Genomic DNA, 26,945 nt, shown 5'->3' with positions numbered 1-26,945 from the left:
TGGCAATGACACAGGTCAAACGTTTTCTGTAAGTCTTCACAAGGTTTTCACACACTGTTGCTGGTATTTTGGCCCATTCCTCCATGCAGATCTCCTCTAGAGCAGTGATGTTTTGGGGCTGTCGCTGGGCAACACGGACTTTCAACTCCCTCCAAAGATTTTCTATGGGGTTGAGATCTGGAGACTGGCTAGGCCACTCCAGGACATTGAAATGCTTCTTACGAAGCCACTCCTTCGTTGCCCGGGCGGTGTGTTTGGGATCATTGTCATGCTGAAAGACCCAGCCACGTTTCATCTTCAATGCCCTTGCTGATGGAAGGAGGTTTTCACTCAAAATCTCACGATACATGGCCCCATTCATTCTTTCCTTTACACGGATCAGTCGTCCTGGTCCCTTTGCAGAAAAACAGCCCCAAAGCATGATGTTTCCACCCCCATGCTTCACAGTAGGTATGGTGTTCTTTGGATGCAACTCAGCATTCTTTGTCCTCCAAACACGACGAGTTTAGTTTTTACCAAAAAGTTATATTTTGGTTTCATCTGACCATATGACATTCTCCCAATCCTCTTCTGGATCATCCAAATGCACTCTAGCAAACTTCAGACGGGCCTGGACATGTACTGGCTTAAGCAGGGGGACACGTCTGGCACTGCAGGATTTGAGTCCCTGGCGGCGTAGTGTGTTACTGATGGTAGGCTTTGTTACTTTGGTCCCAGCTCTCTGCAGGTCATTCACTAGGTCCCCCCGTGTGGTTCTGGGATTTTTGCTCACCGTTCTTGTGATCATTTTGACCCCACGGGGTGAGATCTTGCGTGGAGCCCCAGATCGAGGGAGATTATCAGTGGTCTTGTATGTCTTCCATTTCCTAATAATTGCTCCCACAGTTGATTTCTTCAAACCAAGCTGCTTACCTATTGCAGATTCAGTCTTCCCAGCCTGGTGCAGGTCTACAATTTTGTTTCTGGTGTCCTTTGACAGCTCTTTGGTCTTGGCCATAGTGGAGTTTGGAGTGTGACTGTTTGAGGTTGTGGACAGGTGTCTTTTATACTGATAACAAGTTCAAACAGGTGCCATTAATACAGGTAACAAGTGGAGGACAGAGGAGCCTCTTAAAGAAGAAGTTAGAGGTCTGTGAGAGCCAGAAATCTTGCTTGTTTGTAGGTGACCAAATACTTATTTTCCACCATAATTTGCAAATAAATTCATTAAAAATCCTACAATGTGATTTTCTGGATTTTTTTTTCTCAATTTGTCTGTCATAGTTGACGTGTACCTATGATGAAAATTACAGGCCTCTCTCATCTTTTTAAGTGAGAGAACTTGCACAATTAGTGGCTGACTAAATACTTTTTTTCCCCACTGTATAGGGAATAGTCTGCCAATTGTGACTCACACCTACTTCCTCTGACTCATTCCAGCCCACTCACCAATACATCCAGACCCAGGGGAGCCAGCAGGAACCATCTCAGCGCCGTGCGGTCATACAGCCCCACGAAACACACCCCGCTGACACTATCCCCTTCTATCTTGTTCATTGCTAGTAGAGTGACGGTGAGACAGCCGGGCAGGCCCCAGGCACAGGCATGGAAGAGCAGGGCCTTCTTCTCTATGGCCTCGCTGCCCCACTTAGGCACGGCAGCCAGGAACCAGGTGAGGGTGAGGATGACCCACCACACACTGCCTGCCATGGTGAAGAAGTAGAGCGCCATAAAGAGCAACGTGCACGCCTTGAAGGAGGGGGAGGGGAAGATGAAGGGGAGGGGGAGAGGAGGGAAGAGGGAGATGGGAGGGAGGAAGGAAGGAGAGGGGGAGAGGAGGAGGGAAGAGGGAGGGGAGGGAGGGAGGAGGAGGGAGAGGGAGAAAGGATGGAGAGGGAGAAGGGATGGAGAGGGAGGAGGGATGAGAGGGAGAGCGATAGAGGGGGAGGAGGGATGGAGAGGTAAAAGAGATGGAGAGGGAGGAGGGATGGAGAAGGGGTGGAGAGGGAGGAGGGATGGAGGGGGAGAAGGATGGAGAGGGAGGAGTAATGGAGGGGGAGGAGGGATGGAGGGGGAGAAGGGATGGAGGGGGAGAAGGATGGAGAGGGAGGAGTAATGGAGGGGGAGGAGGGATGGAGGGGGAGGAGGAGAAGGGATGGAGAGGGAGGAGGGATGGGGAGGGAGAAGGGATGGTAAGGGAGGAGGGATGGAGAGGGAGAGGGATGGAGGGGGAGGAGAATGGAGAGGGAGGCGGGATGGAGAGGGAGAGGGATGGAGGGGGAGGAGGAATTGAGAGGGAGGAGGGATGGGGAGAGGGAGGGATGGACGGGGAGGAGGGATGAGAGGGAGGAGGGATGGAGAGGGAGAAGGGAGAAGGGATTGAGAGGGAGGAGGGATTGAGAGGGAGGAGGGATTGAGAGGGAGGAGGGATGGGGAGAGGGAGGAGGGATGGAGGGGGAGGAGGGATGGAGAGGGAGAAGGGATGGAGAGGGATGGAGATGGAGAAGGGATGGAGAGGGAGGTGGTGATGGAGAGTGAGGAGGGATGGAGAGGGAGAAGGGATGGAGAGGGAGAAGGGATGGAGAGGGATGGAGGAGGATGGAGAGGGAGGAGGGATGGAGAGGGAGGAGGGATGGAGAGGGAGAAGGGATGGAGAGGGAGGAGGGATGGAGTGATGGAGAAGGGATTGAGAGGGAGAATGATGGAGAGGGAGGAGGGATGGGGAGAGGATGGAGGGGGAGGAGGGATGGAGGGGGAGAAAGGATGGAGAGGGAGGAGCGATGGAGAGGGAGGAGGGATGGAGAGGGAGAAAGGATGGAGAGGGAGAAGGTATGGAGAGGGAGGAGGGATGAGAGGGTGGAGGGATGGAGAGGGAGGAGGGATGGAGAGGGAGGAGGATGGAGAGGGAGAAGGGATGGAGGGGGAGGAGGATGGGGAGGGAGGAGGGATGGAGGGGGAGGAGGATGGGGAGGGAGGAGGGATGGAGGGGGAGGAGGATGGAGAGGAAGAGGGATGGAGAGGGAGGAGGGATGGGGAGGGAGGAGGGATGGAGAGGGAGGAGGGATGGAGAGGGAGGAGGGAGGAGGGATGGAAAGGGAGAAGGATCGAGAGGGAGGAGGGATGGAGAGTGAGGAGGGATGGAGAGGGAGGAGGGATGGAGAGGAGAGGGAGGAGGGATGGAGAGATGGAGAGGGAGGAGGGTTGGAGAGGGAGAAGGATGGAGAGGGAGGAGGGTTGGAGAGGGAGAAGGATGGAGAGGGAGGAGGGTTGGAGAGGGAGAAGGATGGAGAGTGAGGAGGGATGGAGAGGGAAGAAGGATGGAGAGGGAGAAGGGATGGAGAGGGAGGAGGGATGGAGAGGGAGGAAGGTATGGAGAGGGTGGAGGGATGAGAGGGAGGAGGGATGGAGAGGGAGGAGGGATGGAGAGGGAGGAGGGACGGAGAGATGGAGAGGGAGGATGGATGGAGGGGGAGGAGGATGGAGTGGGAGAGGGATGGAGAGGGAGAAGGTATGGAGAGGGAGGAGGGATGAGAGGGTGGAGGGATGGAGAGGGAGGAGGGATGGAGAGGGAGAAGGATGGAGAGGGAGAAGGGATGGAGAGGGAGGAGGGTTGGAGAGGGAGAAGGGATGGAGAGGGAGGAGAGATGGAGAGGGAGGAGGGATGGAGGGGGAGGAGGATGGAGAGGGAGAGGGATGGGGAGGGAGGAGGGATGGAGGGGGAGGGATGGAGAGGGAGGAGGGATGGGGAGGGAGGAGGGATGGAGGGGGAGAAGGGATGGAGAGGGAGAAGGATGGAGAGGGAGGAGGGATGGAGAGGGAGGAGGGAGGAGGGATGGAAAGGGAGAAGGATCGAGAGGGAGGAGGGATGGAGAGTGAGGAGGGATGGAGAGGGAGAAGGATGGAGAGGGAGGAGGGATGGAGAGGAGAGGGAGGAGGGATGGAGAGATGGAGAGGGAGGAGGGTTGGAGAGGGAGAAGGATGGAGAGGGAGGAGGGTTTGAGAGGGAGAAGGATGGAGAGGGAGAAGGGATGGAGAGGGAAGAGGGATGGAGGGGGAGGAAGGATGGAGAGGGAGGAGGGATGGAGAGGGAGAAGGATGGAGAGGGAGGAGGGATGGAGAGGTAGAAGGATGGAGAGGGAGGAGTGATGGAGAGTGAGGAGGGATGGAGAGGGAGAAGGATGGAGAGGGAGGAGGGATGGAGAGGGAGGAGCATGGAGAGGGAGGAGCATGGAGAGGGAGAAGGATGGAGAGGGAGAAGGGATGGAGAGGGAGGAGGATGGAGAAGGAGAAGGGATGGAGAGAGAGAAGGATGGAGAGGGAGGAGCATGGAGAGGAAGAAGGGATGGAGGGGGAGGAGGATGGAGAAGGAGAAGGGATGGAGAGAGAGAAGGATGGGGAGGGATGGAGAGGGAGGAGGGATGGAGAGGGAGGAGGGGAAAATGAGAAGAGAATGATGTTTAGATTAGACAGAAGACTTTGAAAATCCAAGAACATAAAGAATATCAAACATATAATTGTATTTTTTTTATTTACAATAGCCCTAAATGTCAAAGAGAAAATTGAAACTAATTCAATCAATCAGTTATTAATTAATCAATCACTAAGACAACGGATGTTCACCTTGTTGTGGGAGCCCTGGGTGACGGTGTGCGCCCGGAAGCGGCCGGGGCTCGCCGCGTTGCACGCCACCCGGTCCTCCAGTAGGAAGCCCAGGAAGAATACCAGCGACACCATCATGTAGCACACGGCGTAGAAGATGATTGGCCGCTCCGGGTAGCGGAACCTGGACACGTCGATGAGGAAGGTGAGGAAGGTGAAGAGTGTTGCCGAGAGACAGACGATGGACACCACGCCAATAAAGTAGCGGGCGAACACCAGCTCGTCCCGCTGGAAGTACATGTTGGGGCAGGGGGGTGAGCAATCCCTCATGCCCAGGAAGGTGTAGCCCAGGTCGGGGTCGATCTTGAGCTCACGGGGGCACCAGAAGCCATAGTCGCGCTGGACGGAGATAGGCGACTCAGTGGAGTCTGCGCTGGAGAGCAGGTCTACAGGACGGGGGTATGGCTCGTCACAGTCTGGGAACCTGGTGTACGGAGAGGAAACAGCTTATGTTAGACACATTATATTTACCTTAGAGAAAGACACAAAGCTAAACCTTTATTTTACGGGACAGTTTCCTCAGATTTTACGTTGTATTTGCTAGGAAATTATGTGTTACTATTGTTTAATTAACATTTTGCCATGTCATTCTTATTGATGTTATGGTACAGAAATTAGCAAGTATTTTCTGAGAAATTAGTGGTAAAAGGATGATACAAAAATTGTATTTGCCTCAGATGTGTAAAGGTACACTGTGTAAAACTGTACCCTAGAGTACAGTAGACTACTAACCTGTTACAGTCCATCTCTTCTGGCCAGGTGACTCCGAATATGTCCATGAGTTTGTAGCAGTCTCCCTTGGCTCTCTGGCACAGCCGTCGGCAGGGCAGCGTCATGCGTCCGTACTCAGTACACACCGGAGCATAGAGGGCACACAGGAACATCCTCAGCTCTGAGGAACACTGCAGGTTCACCATTGGATGGAAGGGCTGCGGAGGGGAAAACACACGGCTGTCAGGAAGTGTATAGCAATGCTGTGTTTTGTGTGTGGGAGATTAAAATGGATTTAATTGTCATTTTTTGTCAACGATCTACACAAAGTACTCTGTAATGTCAAAGTGGAAGAAGAATTCTAACATTTGTAAAAATATATATATATATATATATATATATATATATATATATATATATCTTGATTACATAAGTATTCAACCCCCTGAGTCAATGTTAGAATCACCTTTGGCAGCAATTACAGCTGTGAGTCTTTCTGGGTAAGTCTCTAAGAGCTTTGCATACTTGGGCGGTATACCATATATACCATATACCGGGATATTTGGAGAAAGCCATGGGATGGTTTTTCAATACCATCAAAACTATTTATTTTAAAATTTTCAATAAATTTGAATATTTGTAGCGACTTTTTAAGTTAATACTTGCAGTCAACTTGAGCAGTATGCTATGAGATAAAGCAGATGTATTTTTTCACTTCACCTGTCACATCATTTTACATTATGAAGCTTACCGTAGTTCCCCAGAACAGTTCAGCCAGTTTGTTTGTAAATAGCACAACAGGAGAAAGCGGGAGCTGGTGAGTCCATAGCGTTCTATATCTATCGGCAAATCTCTGTTGTGCACATGTGGTAATGAAGTTTACACTTGTATGTAATTCACTACTAAATGTTTGCCATCATATAATGGCTTTCTGCCGTGTTTGAAAAGTCAAAGAGCTCTTGGTGAGCTGCACTCAAAAAGATGTCGCATAAAGCTTACTTCATTATTCAATGTTTTTAATTATTTTCACTGCATCAGGTATAGCGGTCCTTTTGCTTCCTACCTGCGTTTTTTTTTCTCCTCAGTTTTTCTCCCCTCTGCTCCATGTACACATGCTCTTCCTTCAGAAAAACATGCATCACAACTTTGTTGATTTGCACAATTTCTCTCATTCACTTTCACTTGTAAATGTCCACACTAACCGAAAATAACATTTGGTAGCTACTAGCTATGCTTGTATAACTTTATGAGCTGGATTTGCCTGTCTTTGCAATTAGCTTATGTTCGTTTTCGCTCATTAGCATTTAGCTAGCCACGTCTATGTGATTTCGCTATTACTTGTGCTAATTTCTTTAGCATTTTGGTAATAGACGCCCAATGGGCTTTTTTGTGTTTTTTGCTTCCCCTTGTGTGCTATACCGGTAATATCGTAAATCCCGGTATGGCGGTATGAAAATCTGGATAACGCCCAAGCCTACTGGATTGTACAATACTTGCACATTATTCTTTAAAAAAATTATTCAAACTATCAAGTTGGCTGTTGATCATTGCTAGACAGCCATTTTCAAGACTTGCCATAGATTTTCAAGCCGATTTAAGTCAAAATTGTAACTAGGCCACTCAGGAACATTCAGTGTCATCTTGGCCTTGTGTTTTAGATAATTGTCCTGTTGAAAGGGGAATTTGTCTCCCAGTGTCTGTTGGAAAGCAGACTGAAGCAGGTTTGCCTTTTCTTAGCTCTATTCCATTTATTTGTATCCTAAAAAACTCCCTAGGCCTTGCCAATGACAAGCATACTGATAACATGATGCAGCCACCACCATGCTTGAAAATATGAAGAGTGGTACTCAGTGATGTGTTGTGTTTGCCCCAAACATAATGCTTTGTATTCAGGACATAAAGTAAATTTCTTTGCCACATTTTTTGAAGTTTTACTTTAGTGCCTTATTGCAAACAGAATGCATGTTTTGGAATATTTTTATTTTGTACAGGCTTCCTTCTTTTCACTCTGTCATTTAGGTTAGTATTGTGGAGTAACTACAACGCTGTTGATCCATCCTCAGTTTTCTCCTATCACAGCCATTAAACCCTGTAACTGTTTTAAAGTCACCATTGGCCTTATGGTGAAATCCCTGAGCGGTTTCCTTCCTCTCCGGCAACTGTGTTAGGAAGGACGCCTGTATCGTTGTAGTGGCTGGGTATATTGATACACCATCAAAAGTGTAATTAATAACTTCACCATGTTCAATGGGATATTCAATGTCTGTTTTCTTTGTTTTTTGTTTTGTTTTTTTACAATCCACCAATAGGTGCCCTTCTTTGCGAGGCATTGGATAAACTCCCTGGGCTTTGTGGTTGAATCTGTGTTTGAAATTCACTGCTCGACTTAGGAACCTTATAGATAATTGTACACTGAGTGTACAAAATATTTATATGTACAGTGAGGGGAAAAAAGTATGATTTTGTACGTTTGCCCACTGACAAAGAAATGATCAGTCTATAATTTTAATGGTAGGATTATTTGAACAGTGAGAGACAGAATAACAACAACAAAATCCAGAAAAACGCATGTCAAAAATGTTATAAATTGATTTACATTTTAATGAGGAAAATAAGTATTTGACCCCTCTGCAAAACATGACTTAGTACTTGGTGGCAAAACCCTTGTTTGCAATCACAGAGGTCAGACGTTTCTTGTAGTTGGCCACCAGGTTTGCACACATCTCAGGAGGGATTTTGTTCCACTCCTCCTTGCAGATCTTCTTCAAGTCATTAAGGTTTCGAGGCCGAACATTCAGCTCCCTCCACAGATTTTCTATGGGATTAAGGTCTGGAGACTGGCTAGGCCACTCCAGGACCTTAATGTGCTTCTTCTTGAGCCACTCCTTTGTTGCCTTGGCCGTGTGTTTTGGGTCATTGTCATGCTGGAATACCCATACACGACCCATTTTCAATGCCCTGGCTGAGGGAAGGAGGTTCTCACCCAAGATTTGACGGTACATGGCCCCGTCCATTGCCCCGGTGAAGTTGTCCTGTCCTCTTAGCAGAAAAACACCCCCAAAGCATAATGTTTCCACCTCCATGTTTGACGGTGGGGATGGTGTTATTGGGGTCATAGGCAGCATTCCTCCTCCTCCAAACACGGCGAGTTGAGTTGATGCCAAAGAGCTTGATTTTGGTCTCATCTGACCACAACACTTTCACCCAGTTCTCCTCTGAATCATTCAGATGTTCATTGGCAAACTTCAGACGGCCCTGTATATGTGCTTTCTTGAGCAGGGGGACCTTGCGGGCGCTTCAGGATTTCAGTCCTTCACGGCGTAGTGTGTTACCAATTGTTTTCTTGGTGACTATGGTCCCAGCTGCCTTGAGATCATTGACAAGATCCTCCCGTGTAGTTCTGGGCTGATTCCTCGCCGTTCTCCTTATCATTGCAACTCCACGAGGTGAGAACTTGCATGGAGCCCCAGGCCGAGGGAGATTGACAGTTATTTTGTGTTTCTTCCATTTGCGAATAATCGCACCAACTGTTGTCACCTTCTCACCAAGCTGCTTGGCGATGGTCTTGTAGCCCATTCCAGCCTTGTGTAGGTCTACAATCTTGTCCCTGACATCCTTGGAGAGCTCTTTGGTCTTGGCCATGGTGGAGAGTTTGGAATCTGATTGATTGATTGCTTCTGTGGACAGGTGTCTTTTATACAGGTAACAAACTGAGATTAGGAGCACTCCCTTTAAGAGTGTGCTCCTAATCTCAGCTCGTTACCTGTATAAAAGACACCTGGGAGCCAGAAATCTTTCTGATTGAGAGGGGGTCAAATTCTTATTTCCCTCATTCAAATGCAAATCAATTTATAACATTTTTTACATGCGTTTTTCTGGATTTTTTTGTTGTTATTCTGTCTCTCACTGTTCAAATAAACCTACCATTAAAATTATAGACTGATCATTTCTTTGTCAGTGGGCAAACGTACAAAATCAGCAAGGGATCAAATACTTTTTTCCCTCACTGTATGTATGTATGTATATGTGTATGTGTATATACAGTGGGGAGAACAAGTATTTGATACACTGCCGATTTTGCAGGTTTTCCTACTTACAAAGCATGTAGAGGTCTGTAATTTTTATCATAGGTACACTTCAACTGTGAGAGACGGAATCTAAAACAAAAATCCAGAAAATCACATTGTATGATTTTTAAGTTTTTTTATTGCATGACATCAGTATTTGATACATCAGAAAAGCAGAACTTAATATTTGGTACAGAAACCTTTGTTTGAAATTACAGAGATCATACGTTTCCTGTAGGTCTTGACCAGGTTTGCACACACTGCAGCAGGGATTTTGGCCCACTCCTCCATACAGACCTTCTCCAGAACCTTCAGGTTTCGGGGCTGTCACTGGGCAATACGGACTTTCAGCTCCCTCCAAAGATGTTCTATTGGGTTCAGGTCTGGAGACTGGCTAGGCCACTCCAGGACCTTGAGATGCTTCTTACGGTGGGGATGGTGTTATTGGGGTCATAGGCAGCATTCCTCCTCCTCCAAACACGGCGAGTTGAGTTGATGCCAAAGAGCTTGATTTTGGTCTCATCTGACCACAACACTTTCACCCAGTTCTCCTCTGAATCATTCAGATGTTCATTGGCAAACTTCAGACGGCCCTGTATATGTGCTTTCTTGAGCAGGGGGACCTTGCGGGCGCTTCAGGATTTCAGTCCTTCACGGCGTAGTGTGTTACCAATTGTTTTCTTGGTGACTATGGTCCCAGCTGCCTTGAGATCATTGACAAGATCCTCCCGTGTAGTTCTGGGCTGATTCCTCGCCGTTCTCCTTATCATTGCAACTCCACGAGGTGAGAACTTGCATGGAGCCCCAGGCCGAGGGAGATTGACAGTTATTTTGTGTTTCTTCCATTTGCGAATAATCGCACCAACTGTTGTCACCTTCTCACCAAGCTGCTTGGCGATGGTCTTGTAGCCCATTCCAGCCTTGTGTAGGTCTACAATCTTGTCCCTGACATCCTTGGAGAGCTCTTTGGTCTTGGCCATGGTGGAGAGTTTGGAATCTGATTGATTGATTGCTTCTGTGGACAGGTGTCTTTTATACAGGTAACAAACTGAGATTAGGAGCACTCCCTTTAAGAGTGTGCTCCTAATCTCAGCTCGTTACCTGTATAAAAGACACCTGGGAGCCAGATATCTTTCTGATTGAGAGGGGGTCAAATTCTTATTTCCCTCATTCAAATGCAAATCAATTTATAACATTTTTTACATGCGTTTTTCTGGATTTTTTTGTTGTTATTCTGTCTCTCACTGTTCAAATAAACCTACCATTAAAATTATAGACTGATCATTTCTTTGTCAGTGGGCAAACGTACAAAATCAGCAAGGGATCAAATACTTTTTTCCCTCACTGTATGTATGTATGTATATGTGTATGTGTATATACAGTGGGGAGAACAAGTATTTGATACACTGCCGATTTTGCAGGTTTTCCTACTTACAAAGCATGTAGAGGTCTGTAATTTTTATCATAGGTACACTTCAACTGTGAGAGACGGAATCTAAAACAAAAATCCAGAAAATCACATTGTATGATTTTTAAGTTTTTTTATTGCATGACATCAGTATTTGATACATCAGAAAAGCAGAACTTAATATTTGGTACAGAAACCTTTGTTTGCAATTACAGAGATCATACGTTTCCTGTAGGTCTTGACCAGGTTTGCACACACTGCAGCAGGGATTTTGGCCCACTCCTCCATACAGACCTTCTCCAGAACCTTCAGGTTTCGGGGCTGTCACTGGGCAATACGGACTTTCAGCTCCCTCCAAAGATGTTCTATTGGGTTCAGGTCTGGAGACTGGCTAGGCCACTCCAGGACCTTGAGATGCTTCTTACGGAGCCACTCCTTAGTTGCCCTGGCTGTGTGTTTCGGGTCGTTGTCATGCTGGAAGACCCAGCCACGACCCATCTTCAATGCTCTTACTGAGGGAAGGAGGTTGTTGGCCAAGATCTCGCGATACATGGCCCCATCCATCCTCCCCTCAATACGGTGCAGTCGTCCTGTCCCCTTTGCAGAAAAGCATCCCCAAAGAATGATGTTTCCACCTCCATGCTTCACGGTTGGGATGGTGTTCTTGGGGTGGTACTCATCCTTCTTCTTCCTCCAAAAAATGGCGAGTGGAGTTTAGACCAAAAAGTTCTATTTTTCTCTCATCAGACCACATGACCTTCTCCCATTCCTCCTCTGGATCATCCAGATGGTCATTGGCAAACTTCAGACGGGCCTGGACATGCGCTGGCTTGAGCAGGGGGACCTTGCGTGCGCTGCAGGATTTTAATCCATGACGGCGTAGTGTGTTACTAATGGTTTTCTTTGAGACTGTGCTCCCAGCTCTCTTCAGGTCATTGACCATGTCCTGCCGTGTAGTTCTGGGCTGATCCCTCACCTTCCTCATGATCATTGATACCCCACGAGGTGAGATCTTGCATGGAGCCCCAGACCGAGGGTGATTGACCGTCATCTTGAACTTCTTCCATTTTCTAATAATTGCGCCAACAGTTGTTGCCTTCTCACCAAGCTGCTTGCCTATTGTTCTGTAGCCTATCCCAGCCTTGTGCAGGTCTACAAATTTATCCCTGATGTCCTTACACAGCTCTCTGGTCTTGGCCATTGTGTAGAGGTTGGAGTCTGTTTGATTGAGTGTGTGGACAGGTGTCTTTTATACAGGAAACGAGTTCAAACAGGTGCAGTTAATACAGGTAATGAGTGGAGAACAGGAGGGCTTCTTAAAGAAAAACTAACAGGTCTGTGAGAGCCGGAATTCTTACTGGTTGGTAGGTGATCAAATGCTTATGTCATGCAATAAAATGCAAATTAATTACTTAAAAATCAAACAATGTGATTTTCTGGATTTTTGTTTTAGATTCCGTCTCTCACAGTTGAAGTGTACCTATGATAAAAATTACAGACCTCTACATGCTTTGTAAGTAGGAAAACCTGCAAAATCGGCAGTGTATCAAATACTTGTTCTCCCCACTGTATATATATATATATATATATATATATATATATACAGTGAGGGAAAAAGGTATTTGATCCCCTGCTGATTTTGTACGTTTGCCCACTGACAAAGAAATGATCAGTCTATAATTTTAATGGTAGGTTTATTTGAACAGTGAGAGACAGAATAACAACAACAAAATCCAGAAAAACGCATGTAAAAAATGTTATAAATTGATTTGCATTTTAATGAGGGAAATAAGAATTTGACCCCCTCTCAATCAGAAAGATTTCTGGCTCCCAGGTGTCTTTTATACAGGTAACGAGCTGAGATTAGGAGCACACTCTTAAAGGGAGTGCTCCTAATCTCAGCTTGTTACCTGTATAAAAGACACCTGTCCACAGAAGCAATCAATCAATCAGATTCCAAACACTCCACCATGGCCAAGACCAAAGAGCTCTCCAAGGATGTCAGGGACAAGATTGTAGACCTACACAAGGCTGGAATGGGCTACAAGACCATCGCCAAGCAGCTTGGTGAGAAGGTGACAACAGTTGGTGCGATTATTCGCAAATGGAAGAAACACAAAATAACTGTCAATCTCCCTCGGCCTGGGGCTCCATGCAAGTTCTCACCTCGTGGAGTTGCAATGATAAGGAGAACGGCGAGGAATCAGCCCAGAACTACACGGGAGGATCTTGTCAATGATCTCAAGGCAGCTGGGACCATAATCACCAAGAAAACAATCGGTAACACACTACGCCGTGAAGGACTGAAATCCTGAAGCGCCCGCAAGGCATCTGAATGATTCAGAGGAGAACTGGGTGAAAGTGTTGTGGTCAGATGAGACCAAAATGGAGCTCTTTGGCATCAACTCAACTCGCCGTGTTTGGAGGAGGAGGAATGCTGCCTATGACCCCAAGAACACCATCCCCACCGTCAAACATGGAGGTGGAAACATTATGCTTTGGGGGTGTTTTTCTGCTAAGGGGACAGGACAACTTCACCGCATCAAAGGGACGATGGACGGGGCCATGTACCGTCAAATCTTAGGTGAGAACCTCTTCCCTCAGCCAGGGCATTGAAAATGGGTCGTGGATGGGTATTCCAGCAATGCAATGACCCAAAACACACGGCCAAGGCAACAAAGGAGTGGCTCAAGAAGAAGCACATTAAGGTCCTGGAGTGGCCTTGCCAGTCTCCAGACCTTAATCCCATAGAAAATCTGTGGAGGGAGCTGAAGGTTCGAGTTGCCAAACGTCAGCCTCGAAACCTTAATGACTTGGAGAAGATCTGCAAAGAGGAGTGGGACAAAATCCCTCCTGAGATGTGTGCAAACCTGGTGGCCAACTACAAGAAACGTCTGACCTCTGTGATTGCAAACAAGGGTTTTGTCACCAAGTACTAAGTCATGTTTTGCAGAGGGGTCAAATACTTATTTCCTTCATTAAAATGAAAATCAATTTATAACATTTTTGACATGCATTTTACTGGATTTTTTTGTTGTTATTCTGTCTCTCACTGTTCAAATAAACCTACAATTAAAATTATAGACTGGTCATGTCTTTGTATATCTATATATATATTTGTGAGAAAAAAATAATATGGGGGATTGGAAGTGATGCAGACAATTACATTGATGGAAGTTACAATCTATCTGCAATATTAAAGCTGATCTAAAAAAAGAACACCTTCCTAATATTGAGTGACATCAATAAGGGATCATAGCTTTCACCTAAATTCACCTGGTCAGTCTGTCATGGAAAGAGCAGGTGTTCTTAATGTTTTGTACACTCAGTGTACAATCATACACACAAAGAAACTCACACACACTGTATGTCAAACACACGTTAAACACACAAACCCCTCAGCCTTAAAGAGACACACACAGACAACAGAACAGTCTTCTAAAGCAGAGCAATATTCATGTGCAGCCAAAAGAAGAGCTCAAACAGACAGGAACATCTTGTCGGACATAGTTTGGAGCTGACTCAAAAAAACAACTCCTCCCCCTATCCTCATGATACTCCTCCCCCTATCCTCATGATACTCCTCCCCCCTTTCTCTCCCCTTCCTCCCTCTGCCTGGCACAATAAGACAGAGGGAGGAGGGAGGAAAGGAGGAGGGAGGAGGAGTTGGAAAAGCATGGTAACCCAACCCCCCCTTCATCAGACGCCAGGCACAGGGAGGGGCTCTGGAGAGTCCTTTGTGTTTGGAGGAGGACCACGCTGTTACACACACACACACACACAGTTCCCTCTCTGCCATCATGCATTCTGGGAGAGAACGGTAGCTAGCTAGCAGCTGTGGGGCATGGCTTTAGTATGCAAATCCCCAGGGGGAGTGAAGAAAGGGCCCCCACCCTACCAGCTCCCAGAGGGGGGAGGGGGACAAGACAGGTGTGCTAAATGGAATTTCATTAAAAGAGCCAGAGGGAATAATAGTGGTGGGTATTGGAACAGAACAGGCCAGAACAGAACAGGCCAGAACAGAACATGCCAGAACAGAAAAGGCCAGAACATGCCAGAACTAAAAATGCCAGAACAGAACAGGCCAGAACAGAACAGAACACGCCAGAACAGAACAGGCCAGAACAGGCCAGAACTAAACATGCCAGAACAGAACACACAAGAACAGGCCAGAACAGAACAGGCAAGAACAGGCCAGAACAGAACAGGCCAGAACTAAACATGCCAGAACAGAACAGAACAGGTCAGAACAGGCCAGAACTAAACAGGATAGAACAGAACAGGATAGAACAGAACAGGATAGAACAGAACAGGATAGAACAGAACAGGCCAGAACAGAACAGGATAGAACAGAACAGGATAGAACAGAACAGGCCAGAACAGAACAGGATAGAACAGAACAGGCCAGAACAGAACAGGATAGAACAGACCAGGATAGAACAGACCAGGATAGAACAGAACAGGATAGAACAGAACAGGCCAGACCAGAACAGGCCAGATAAGAACAGGATAGAACAGAACAGGATAGAACAGAACAGGCCAGAACAGAACAGGCCAGATCAGAAAAGGCCAGATCAGAACAGGATAGAACAGAACAGGCCAGATCAGAACAGGCCAGAACAGAACAGGCCAGAACAGAACAGGCCAGATCAGAACAGGATAGAACAGAACAGGATAGAACAGAACAGGTCAGATCAGAACAGGATAGAACAGAACAGGCCAGAACAGAACAGGCCAGAACAGGATAGAACAGAACAGGATAGCACAGAACAGGATAGAACAGAACAGGCCAGAACAGAACAGAACAGGCCAGAACAGAACAGAACAGGATAGAACAGAACAGGATAGACCAGAACAGGCCAGATCAGAACAGAACAGAACAGGATAGAACAGAACAGGCCAGAACAGAACAGGATAGAACAGAACAGGCCAGATCAGAACAGGCCAGAACAGAACAGGATAGAACAGAACAAGATAGAACAGAACAGGATAGAACAGGCCAGAACAGAACAGGCCAGAACAGAACAGGCCAGATCAGAACATGATAGAACAGAACAGGCCAGATCAGAACAGGATAGAACAGAACAGGATAGAACAGAACAGGCCAGATCAGAACAGGATAGAACAGAACAGGCCAGAACAGAACAGGCCAGAACAGAACAGGCAAGAACAGAACAGGATGGAACAGAACAGGATAGAACAGAACAGGATAGAACAGAACAGGCCAGATCAGAACAGGATAGATCAGAACAGGATAGAACAGAACAGGCCAGATCAGAACAGGCCAGAACAGGATAGAACAGAACAGGCCAGATCAGAACAGGATAGAACAGAACAGGATAGAACAGGCCAGATCAGAACAGGATAGAACAGAACAGAATAGGATAGAACAGAACAGGCCAGAACAGAACAGGCCAGATCAGAACAGGATATATCAGAACAGGATAGAACAGAACAGGCCAGATCAGAACAGGATAGAACAGAACAGGCCAGAACAGAACAGGCCAGAACAGAACATGCAAGAACAGAACAGGATGGAACAGAACAGGATAGAACAGAACAGGATAGAACAGAACAGGCCAGATCAGAACAGGATAGATTAGAACAGAACAGGCCAGAACAGGATAGAACAGAACAGGCCAGATCAGAACAGGATAGAACAGAACAGGATAGAACAGGCCAGATCAGAACAGGATAGAACAGAACAGAATAGGATAAAACAGAACAGGCCAGAACAGAACAGGCCAGAACAGAACAGGCCAGATCAGAACAGGATAGATCAGAACAGGATAGAACACAACAGGCCAGATCAGAACAGGATAGAACAGAACAGGATAGAACAGGCCAGATCAGAACAGGATAGAACAGAACAGGCAAGAACAGAACAGGCCAGAACAGAACAGGCCAGATCAGAACAGGATAGAACAGAACAGGCCAGAACAGGATAGAACAGAACAGGCCAGAACAGAACAGGCCAGAACAGAATAGGATAGAACAGAACAGGATAGAACAGAACAGGATAGAACAGAACAGGCCAGAACAGAACAGGCCAGAACAGAACAGGCCAGAACAGAACAGGCCAGATCAGAACAGGATAGATCAGAACAGGATAGAACAGAACAGGCCAGATCAGAACAGGCCAGAACAGGATAGAACAGAACAGGATAGAACAGAACAGGATAGAACAGAACAGGCCAGAACAGAACAGGATAGAACAGAACAGGATAGAACAGAACAGGATAGAACAGAACAGGATAGAACAGAACAGGCCAGATCAGAACAGGCCAGATCAGAACAGCCCAGAACAGAACAGAACAGAACAGGCCAGAACAGAACAGGCCAGAACAGAACAGGATAGCACAGAACAGGCCAGAACAGAACAGGCCAGATTAGAACAGAACAGGATAGAACAGAACAGGCCAGATCAGAACAGAACAGAACAGGATAGAACAGAACAGGATAGAACAGAACAGGATAGAACAGAACAGGCCAGATCAGAACCGGCCAGAACAGAACAGGCCAGATCAGAACAGGATAGAACCGAACAGGATAGAACAGAACAGGCCAGAACAGGCTTGGTTTTCAGTGGATATCTTAAATGTACAGTGGGGAGAACAAGTATTTGATACACTGCCGATTTTGCAGGTTTTCCTACTTACAAAGCATGTAGAGGTCTGTAATTTTTATCATAGGTACACTTCAACTGTGAGAGACGGAATCTAAAAAATCCAGAAAATCACATTGTATGATTTTTAAGTAATTCATTTGCATTTTATTGCATGACATAAGTATTTGATACATCAGAAAAGCAGAACTTAATATTTGGTACAGAAACCTTTGTTTGCAATTACAGAGATCATACGTTTCCTGTTGGTCTTGACCAGGTTTGCACACACTGCAGCAGGGATTTTGGCCCACTCCTCCATACAGAACTTTTCCAGATCCTTCAGGTTTCGGGGCTGTCGCTGGGCAATACGGACTTTCAGCTCCCTCCAAATATTTTCTATTGGGTTCAGGTCTGGCGACTGGCTAGGCCATTGTCATGCTGGAAGACCCAGCCACGACCCATCTTCAATGCTCTTACTGAGGGAAGGAGGTTGTTGGCCAAGATCTCGCAATACATGGCCCCATCCATCCTCCCCTCAATACGGTGCAGTCGTCCTGTCCCCTTTGCAGAAAAGTATCCCCAAAGAATGATGTTTCCACCTCCATGCTTCACGGTTGGGATGGTGTTCTTGGGGTTGTACTCATCCTTCTTCTTCCTCCAAACACGGTGAGTGGAGTTTAGACCAAAAAGCTATATTTTTGTCTCATCAGACCACATGACCTTCTCCCATTCCTCCTCTGGATCATCCAGATGGTCATTGGCAAACTTCAGATGGGCCTGGACATGCGCTGGCTTGAACAGGGGAACCTTGCGTGCGCTGCAGGATTTTAATCAATGACGGCGTAGTGTGTTACTAATTGTTTTCTTTGAGACTGTGGTCCCAGCTCTCTTCAGGTCATTGACCAGGTCCTGCCGTGTAGTTCTGGGCTGATCCCTCACCTACCAACCAGTAAGAATTCCGGCTCTCACAGACCTGTTAGTTTTTCTTTAAGCAGGCCTCCTGTTCTCCACTCATTACCTGTATTAACTGCACCTGTTTGAACTCATTACCTGTATAAAAGACACCTGTCCACACAATCAATCAAACAGACTCCAACCTCTCCACAATGGCCAAGACCAGAGAGCTGTGTAAGGACATCAGGGATAAAATTGTAGACCTGCACAAGGCTGGGATGGGCTACAGGACAATAGGCAAGCAGCTTGGTGAGAAGGCAACAACTGTTGGCACAATTATTAGAAAATGGAAGAAGTTCAAGATGACGGTCAATCACCATCGGTCTGGGGCTCCATGCAAGATCTCACCTCGTGGGGCATCAATGATCATGAGGAAGGTGAGGGATCAGCCCAGAACTACACGGCAGGACCTGGTCAATGACCTGAAGAGAGCTGGGACCACAGTCTCAAAGAAAACCATTAGTAACACACTACGCCGTCATGGATTAAAATCCTGCAGCGCACGCAAGGTCCCCCTGCTCAAGCCAGCGCATGTCCAGGCCCGTCTGAAGTTTGCCAATGACCATCTGGATGATCCAGAGGAGGAATGGGAGAAGGTCATGTGGTCTGATGAGAGAAAAATATAGCTTTTTCGTCTACAACCCCAAGAACACCATCCCAACCGTGAAGCATGGAGGTGGAAACATCATTCTTTGGGGATGCTTTTCTGCAAAGGGGACAGGACGACTGCACCGTATTGAGGGGAGGATGGATGGGGCCATGTATCGCGAGATCTTGGCCAACAACCTCCTTCCCTCAGTAAGAGCATTGAAGATGGGTCGTGGCTGGGTCTTCCAGCATGACAACGACCCGAAACACACAGCCATGGCAACTAAGGAGTCGCTCCGTAAGAAGCATCTCAAGGTCCTGGAGTGGCCTAGCCAGTCTCCAGACCTGAACCCAATAGAAAATCTTTGGAGGGAGCTGAAAGTCCGTATTGCCCAGCGACAGCCCCCGAAACCTGAAGGATCTGGAGAAGGTCTGTATGGAGGAGTGGGCCAAAATCCCTGCTGCAGTGTGTGCAAACCTGGTCAAGACCTACAGGAAACGTATGATCTCTGTAATTGCAAACAAAGGTTTCTGTACAAAATATTAAGTTCTGCTTTTCTGATGTATCAAATACTTATGTTATGCAATAAAATGCAAATTAATTACTTTAAAATCATACAATGTGATTTTCTAGATTTTTGTTTTAGATTCCGTCTCTCACAGTTGACGTGTACCTATGATAAATATTACAGACCTCTACATGCTTTGTAAGTAGGAAAACCTGCAAAATCAGCAGTGTATCAAATACTTGTTCTCCCCACTGTATATTAACTTCACCTATATTAACATAACCTATATTAACATAACCTATATTAACTTCACCTATATTAACTTCACCTATATTAACTTCACCTATATTAACATAACCTATATTAACTTCACCTATATTAACATAACCTATATTAACATAACCAATATTAACATAACCTATATTAACTTCACTATATTAACATAACCTATATTAACTTAACCTATATTAACATAACCTATATTAACTTAACCTATATTAACTTCACCTATAACCTATATTAACCTAACCTATATTAACTTCACCTATATTAACATAACCTATATTAACATAACCTATATTAACTTAACCTATATTAACATAACCTATATTAACATAACCTATATTAACATAACCTATATTAACGTCACCTATAACCTATATTAACTTAACCTTTATTAACATAACCTATATTAACATAGCCTATATTAACTTCACCTATATTAACATAACCTATATTAACTTAACCTATATTAACATAACCTATATTAACTTCACCTATATTAACATAACCTATATTAACATAACCTATATTAACTTAACCTATATTAACATAACCTATATTAATGTCACCTATAACCTATATTAACTTAATCTATATTCAGTCTCCAAGAAAGAGAAATACACAGCAGCACTATTCAATACACACACACACACACACACTCTCTTCCTATGACTAAGATAGCAGGCACATCCACCAGTCATTCATCATCACCATAGCTTAACCAACATACTGTATTGCACCAGTCATTCATCATCACCATAGCTTAACCAACATACTGTATTGCACCAGTCATTCATCATCACCATAGCTTAACCAACATACTGTATTGCACCAGTCATTCATCATCACCATAGCTTAACCAACATACTGTATTGCACCAGTCATTCATCATCACCATAGCTTAACCAACATACTGTATTGCACCAGTCATTCATCATCACCATAGCTTAACCAACATACTGTATTGCACCAGTCATTCATCATCACCATAGCTTAACCAACATACTGTATTGCACCAGTCATTCATCATCACCATAGCTTAACCAACATACTGTATTGCACCAGTCATTCATCATCACCATAGCTTAACCAACATACTGTATTGCACCAGTCATTCATCATCACCATAGCTTAACCAACATACTGTATTGCACCAGTCATTCATCATCACCATAGCTTAACCAACATACTGTATTGCACCAGTCATTCATCATGATGTATAAATGCAGACCCTGGCAGTAGACAGGATCTCATTTCTGACACCAGTGTTCTGGGCTGCCTCACAGACGGCTGGCTGTATTTAAAAGGATTAGGACGGCTGTTAGGCTTGCCGATTCCCACACAAAGAACCCACATCACATCCACATCCAGACAGCTTTTGTAAATGCCTTGTACATATCAAATGCAATATTTCTGCTTTCAGATTTTCCATCTGCCATAACATAAAGGGGGTGACGTTGATGTGTCGTTTTATTATGGTTTAGTGACTGTTGGAACGTGAGGCTCAGACAGACATCTGAGATGACTGACATCATCTGGACAAAATAATAAATGAATTCCATCCTCACATACAGTATTTGAGTCTAGAGATGCAGTTTTTTTTTTGTGCTTCACAGCAAGTCGCACTCGCCTGGGAAAATATATTTTACTGCATTAAATTGTAATATCAAATGCCATGTGTCATCATCATCATCACCAGGGAAATGAAATGATTTTGTGTAGGCTTTGATCACTTTCTACTGTATCTGTACTAGTCTGGTTTATTCTGTTGTTTCTGTGTCTTTCAGTAGACTGGTTCACGTACACACCTACATTTTACATTACATTTGTCATTTAGCAGACGCTCTTATCCAGAGCGACTTACAGTTAGTGCATACATTTTCATACTAATCTCTTCAAATTGCACACTCCACATTCAATACAATATTTAGGGTTTCGCGAATGAGCTGCTTAGTTTGATACACCGACCACACGGTTAACAGCTACAGGCAATAACCTGCCCTTCATGGTCTGGAGAACATGTTGGGAGTAGGTCAGCAACCTGATTCTGCACCGCAACACGTCAGAGAAGACACCTGTCAAAAATGTATCCATCAACCTGTCAAATCAATCGTTAACTGATCCATCAACCAGTCAAATCAATCATTAACTGATCCTTTAAGCAGTCATATCAATCATTTATGAATAAAAGGCCCTGAGGTCGCTTGCTTTAAAATAGGAAGAACAACAGATTTAGGGCTAGATTCAATCCGTCTCAAGGAAAATCTGTGTTATTGTGCAATTGAAATGTAAAGGTAATTTTTGATTTAGCCGACATATGTACTGTGGCGTGAATGCATTCTCCGCGAACGTGGGAACATTGCCTTTAAATTTCAATCGCACTATAGTGCGTTTCTTCTGCAATACGGATTGACTCCAGACTTTAGAGCGTATTATAGGGTCTCTATGGGAATAACTTCCTTCATAGTGACCAATCTGTCTGTTACACCAACTCAGCAGCATTCCTTTTCATTAAACCAACATCTTATGACACACCTGGCACCATCTTCCTTATCACACACCTGGCACCATCTTCCTTATGACACACCTGGCACCATCTTCCTAACCAAATCTTTAAGATCAAGCAAGCAGGCAAAAACATCCACATTTATCTGCTCTGTATAGAATAAAACAGGGTGGCACCTTCGCAAGTCTCCAGTCCGGTGACATGCATTACCTCATCAGAGCCCTGTCATGGTGCATTACACACACAGACAGGACAGAGACAGGACAGACAGGACAGAGACAGGACAGGGCTGATCTAATGAACTTCAAGTGGATGCATCTGGGTTTCCCCTCCCTCCCTCCCTCCCTCCCTCCCTCCTCACCCCCAGGACAAAATGTGTGCTGTAGGAGGAGATGAATGTACGGTACAGGGTGTGTGTCTGTATGGAGGGGGGTCTTCCTGTGTGTGTGTGTGTGTGTGTTATCTTTATCCATACGGCAGCCCAAGCAAATGTGAAGATGTCTTGTCTTGCGGCCTCTGGAACAGAACAGTGGATTATGGTAACTTGGTCACATTAGAAACAGCTGCTGTGTGTCTGCCACAGAGGTTGGCTTGCTGTTGCCACAAAGCCTGTGTGTGTGTGTGTATGTGTGTGTGTGTGTGTGTGTGTGTGTGCGTGTGTGTGTGTGCGTCTGTGTGTGTGTGTGCGTGTGTGTGTGTGTGTGTGCGTCTGTGTGTGCGTGTGCGTGCGTGTGTGTGTGTGTCTGTCTGTGTGTGTGTGTGTGCGTCCTTCCGTCGCGTGCTGTTGCCCCAGAGCCAGGCCTCTCACTCCACTGTTACTATGTAAGGGGCTCAAGCATGTAACACAGTACATCCAGTTGTGTCAAGTACTGTTCTAGCCCTGAGGGTAGGTATGAAAGTATGGCAATTTCAATTTGCAGTAACGTGATTTAAGACATTTGGATATCAGAAAAAGTGGTCAAATTAGATGCAGTCATCTGGAAATGGCTGCCCTCGAAAATACATCAATTAAAAAAACGAATTGTTACTTTGAGGTTTGTGTGTGTGTGAAATTTTTGTATTTTTAGATGTCTATTCCAAGACCAAGGTTCGGTTAAGCTTATTTTTGACTAAAATGAAATCACTGATGAGAGAATCAATGACAGATGAATCAACATTGTACTGTATCTACACATACAACTGATCTGAGTGATTTACTACTATATCTGGAAGAAGTCTCTCTCACACTTTCCTGGATCTATCTTCCATTCCCATCTATCCCTCCCTCAATCATTACCTTTCTCCCCCTCTCCTTTCTCTCTCCCTCCCTCTTCCTCCTCTGTGTCCCTCTCCCTCCCTCTTCCTCCTCTCTCACCCTCTCCTTTCTCTCTCCCTCCCTCTTCCTCTCTCTCCCTCCCTCCTTTCTCTCTCCCTCCCTCTTCCTCCTCTCTCTCCCTCTCCCTCCTCTCTCTCTCCCTCCCTCTTCCTCTCTCTCCCTCCCTCCTTTCTCTCTCCCTCCCTCTTCCTCCTCTCTCCCCCTCTCCTTTCTCTCTCCCTCCCTCTTCCTCCTCTGTCTCCCTCTCCCTCCCTCTTCCTCCTCTCTCCCCCTCTCCTTTCTCTCTCCCTCCCTCTTCCTCTCTCTCCCTCCCTCTTCCTCCTCTCTCCCCCTCTCCTTTCTCTCTCCCTCCCTCTTCCTCTCTCTCCCTCCCTCTTCCTCCTCTCTCTCCCTCTCCTTTCTCTCTCCCTCCCTCTTCCTCTCTCTCCCTCCCTCTTCCTCCTCTCTCTCCCTCTCCTTTCTCTCTCCCTTCCTCTTCCTCTCTCTCCCTCCCTCTTCCTCCTCTCTCCCCCTCTCCTTCCTCCTCTCTCTCCCTCTCTGCGCCTTCCTTCCTTTCCCACTCTCTGCTCAATTCTCTGCATTTCTACCCTGACTGCCATGACAACGGCTGATGCACCAACTGACGGAGGGACTAGTTTGAAGGCGGGCCATGGTGTGTTCAGCAGAGGTCAGAGGGCGGCGAGCGTGGACCACCTCCTGAGAGCCACAGAAAGCCTGCTCCTTTGTTAACAACACAATTGGGACCTGTTTCCCAGGCAACCGTACAGTGTACCTTGCGTGGGGGAAGGGGAGGGAGCGAAAGACAAAAGACTGAGATACGGCAGAGGAGACGGAGAGAGAGAGAGGGATTGGCCACCTCCTCCTTCAGATAGACAGCCCTGTCATTCACACAACTGTTTTAAAAAAAACACACACAAGTTGTTGTTTAGCCAGAGAGAGAGAGAGACTCCATTCAGGTCGGAGCTAATAAACAATATTAAAATATATAATGTGCAGAAATATTCAAGGAAAATTCTAATTTGCAGTGTACAAATTTAGCATGATGAATAGCAATTACATTTACTCTCACAGGTGGCCAAAAATAACTATATGAAAGCCACACCCTTAATAGACTCTCTCTCTCTCTCTCTCTCTCTCTCTCTCTCACTTACTTTCTCTCTGGATGTATCAGAGAGTCTGGCACAGATAAGGACAGTTGCAGTACAGTTGCAGTACAGTTGCAGTACAGTTGCAGTCTCTTCATCCAGACACATGGTACTACTCAAGCACTTGATTAAACCCAGCAGCAATAATCTTACTATCCCAACTAAATGGCAATGCCTGAAATGAGAGAGAGAGAGAGAGAGAGAGAGAGAGAGAGAGAGAGAGAGAGAGAGAGAGAGAGAGAGAGAGAGAGAGAGAGAGAGAGAGAGAGAGAGAGAGAGAGAGAGAGAGAGAGAGAGAGAGAGAGAGAGAGAGAGAGAGAGAGAGAGAGAGAGAGAGAGAGAGAGAGAGATGAAAAACTACGAGTCAGTGTTTACCTCCATGGCGAGCGCGGCGGTCTGCTGGTCGTAGTGGTTGAGGAGGTTGGGCATGAAGGTGGAGTTATAGAGCAGCCCCTGACACAGGCGCAGGGTGATAGGTTCACAGGTGAACATGCTGTGGCTCCCAGCTGCAGACTCCATGGGGATGGCCTCCACCACCACCACCACTGCTGGAGCAATCAAAAAGGACACACACAACACCCACAGCAGCTCCATGGTCCCCGCAGGCTGGTGCACGGACAAGGACAGGGTTAGGGAAGGACCCAGGCTGCGGACAGGGACAGGCCAAATCATCAGCCTCATTCACAAAGCAGTAGGTCGGTGACCGAGAGCGAGGAGTATGGGTATAGATAAGTGGCGATCAGGGGAGAGACTGGTCCTGTTCCTGGTCTCAGAGTGTACCAGTCTGTGTGTGTAAAAAGATGGCCGCCATGGCTGAGGCTGGCTGTATCCATCACCCTCTTGAGTCATAGGATCTTCATCACCTGAGCATGAGGCCTGGCGTTGGGTTGTCTGACCACAGGGGTCCCCTTCTCACCACGCCACTGTTTATACACAGATTATAAACAATGATTTAGATCGGAGAGTGGATCCCTGCAATAGGTGTAGATGTCAAGGGATCTGGGGGGAAATAGAGAGAGAAAGGTAAGCACATTGTAGCCTGAATAATACCTGCTTCCAAAAGTCAATAATTGCATAACTAAAATTAGTTATATCTTTGCACAATATTTTAAGAGGCTCTTTACAAAAAATTATCCATTATTGTCCTTTCATGACAATTAGAATATGGTATGTGGATATGGAATAAGTTAATTAGTAGAATTTGTACACTAATTCTATCTATGTAGTAACAGTAGAATACCATTATAGTCAGTGCTTGACTTGGGCAGGTGCTGTCCGGAGCGCCCTACCAGCACTTCAAATTATTTTGGTAATTGTGTACCAGCTCCTCTATAAAACAAAATAGACTATCGCCGGCCCAGATTTACAGACCGAGGCAAAAAAGGTTGATCAAAGAGTAATGAAGGCGAGGTCTGCATTAAATAGCAATGGAGAGTGGGCATTAATTTCCTGATTACGCTTTGTTCAAGTTTATTTTCCACTAATCTGTGAATCTGTGCTTGACAGTAGGCTGTTTGAGATTGTGCAGATTGTAAATTCGCCGACCTGTATGCGCATGATGCGCTGTTCCAAACGGTGAAATTAGGGTTTGTAAGGTCATGAAAAGTCATGGAAATGTGTTTAATAATTGTTGTTAATTTAATTCATAAAGGCACACATTTTAAATATCATCAATCACTTAAAAATCTACATATCACCCATTATCGGAATGACCTTTCAGTGAGTGTCTATGTGTGCTGCGTGTGTGCGGTTGCCCGAGGAGAGAGAGCGCGACATTTCTGCAGCAGGTATAAAATAATGACAGACAGACTAACTAGATATCCAATTCAAAACATAACTTGTAGCAGTTATCACGCTAGTTAACTATATCTAACTAAGCATTAATGTGGTTGTCGCCTTTCCACCGGCACTGTAGATAGCCTAATTAAATCTGCACCATTGGAAAGCTATGATTCCCCTCTATTAAACAGTAGCCATGTAATTACGAAAACGTAAAAAATATTCTAAGAATAGACTAATTGACAAATAACTTGCCGTGCTTAGATCTCCCCTGAAACATGAATATTTTAACCTTATATATAAACATGTCTAGTTAGATACCTTGCTTTGAAGTAGCCTATTTTATCCATTTAATCCCTGATTCATTGAATGAGGGAATACTTTTATAAAGACAAAAGTATTTGGTTCTAATGTTGCAATATTTTATATCAAGGGT

General features: G+C 45.7%; 1 protein-coding gene across 1 annotated transcript in view; it reads right to left on the bottom strand.

The window, feature by feature from the left end:
• LOC311106632 (frizzled-3-like) overlaps nucleotides 1-25,411 on the bottom strand; it is a gene marked incomplete at both ends in the record, with an annotated part of 37,824 nt that extends 12,413 nt beyond the window's left edge. Inside the window, 4 exons of the mRNA XM_084149023.1 lie at nucleotides 1,429-1,728; nucleotides 4,600-5,062; nucleotides 5,371-5,567; nucleotides 25,106-25,411. Coding sequence (XP_084005149.1) covers nucleotides 1,429-1,728; nucleotides 4,600-5,062; nucleotides 5,371-5,567; nucleotides 25,106-25,411 — 1,266 coding nt within the window. The remainder of the gene's footprint in view (nucleotides 1-1,428; nucleotides 1,729-4,599; nucleotides 5,063-5,370; nucleotides 5,568-25,105) is intronic.
• Nucleotides 25,412-26,945: the final 1,534 nt, after the last annotated feature.

This window comes from Coregonus lavaretus (genome assembly GCF_964263955.1).
Source record: "Coregonus lavaretus genome assembly, chromosome: 31".
Classification (NCBI taxonomy): Eukaryota; Metazoa; Chordata; class Actinopteri; order Salmoniformes; family Salmonidae; genus Coregonus; species Coregonus lavaretus.
Note: the sequence above shows the minus strand (reverse complement) of the source record. Positions and strands in the feature narration are given on the sequence as shown.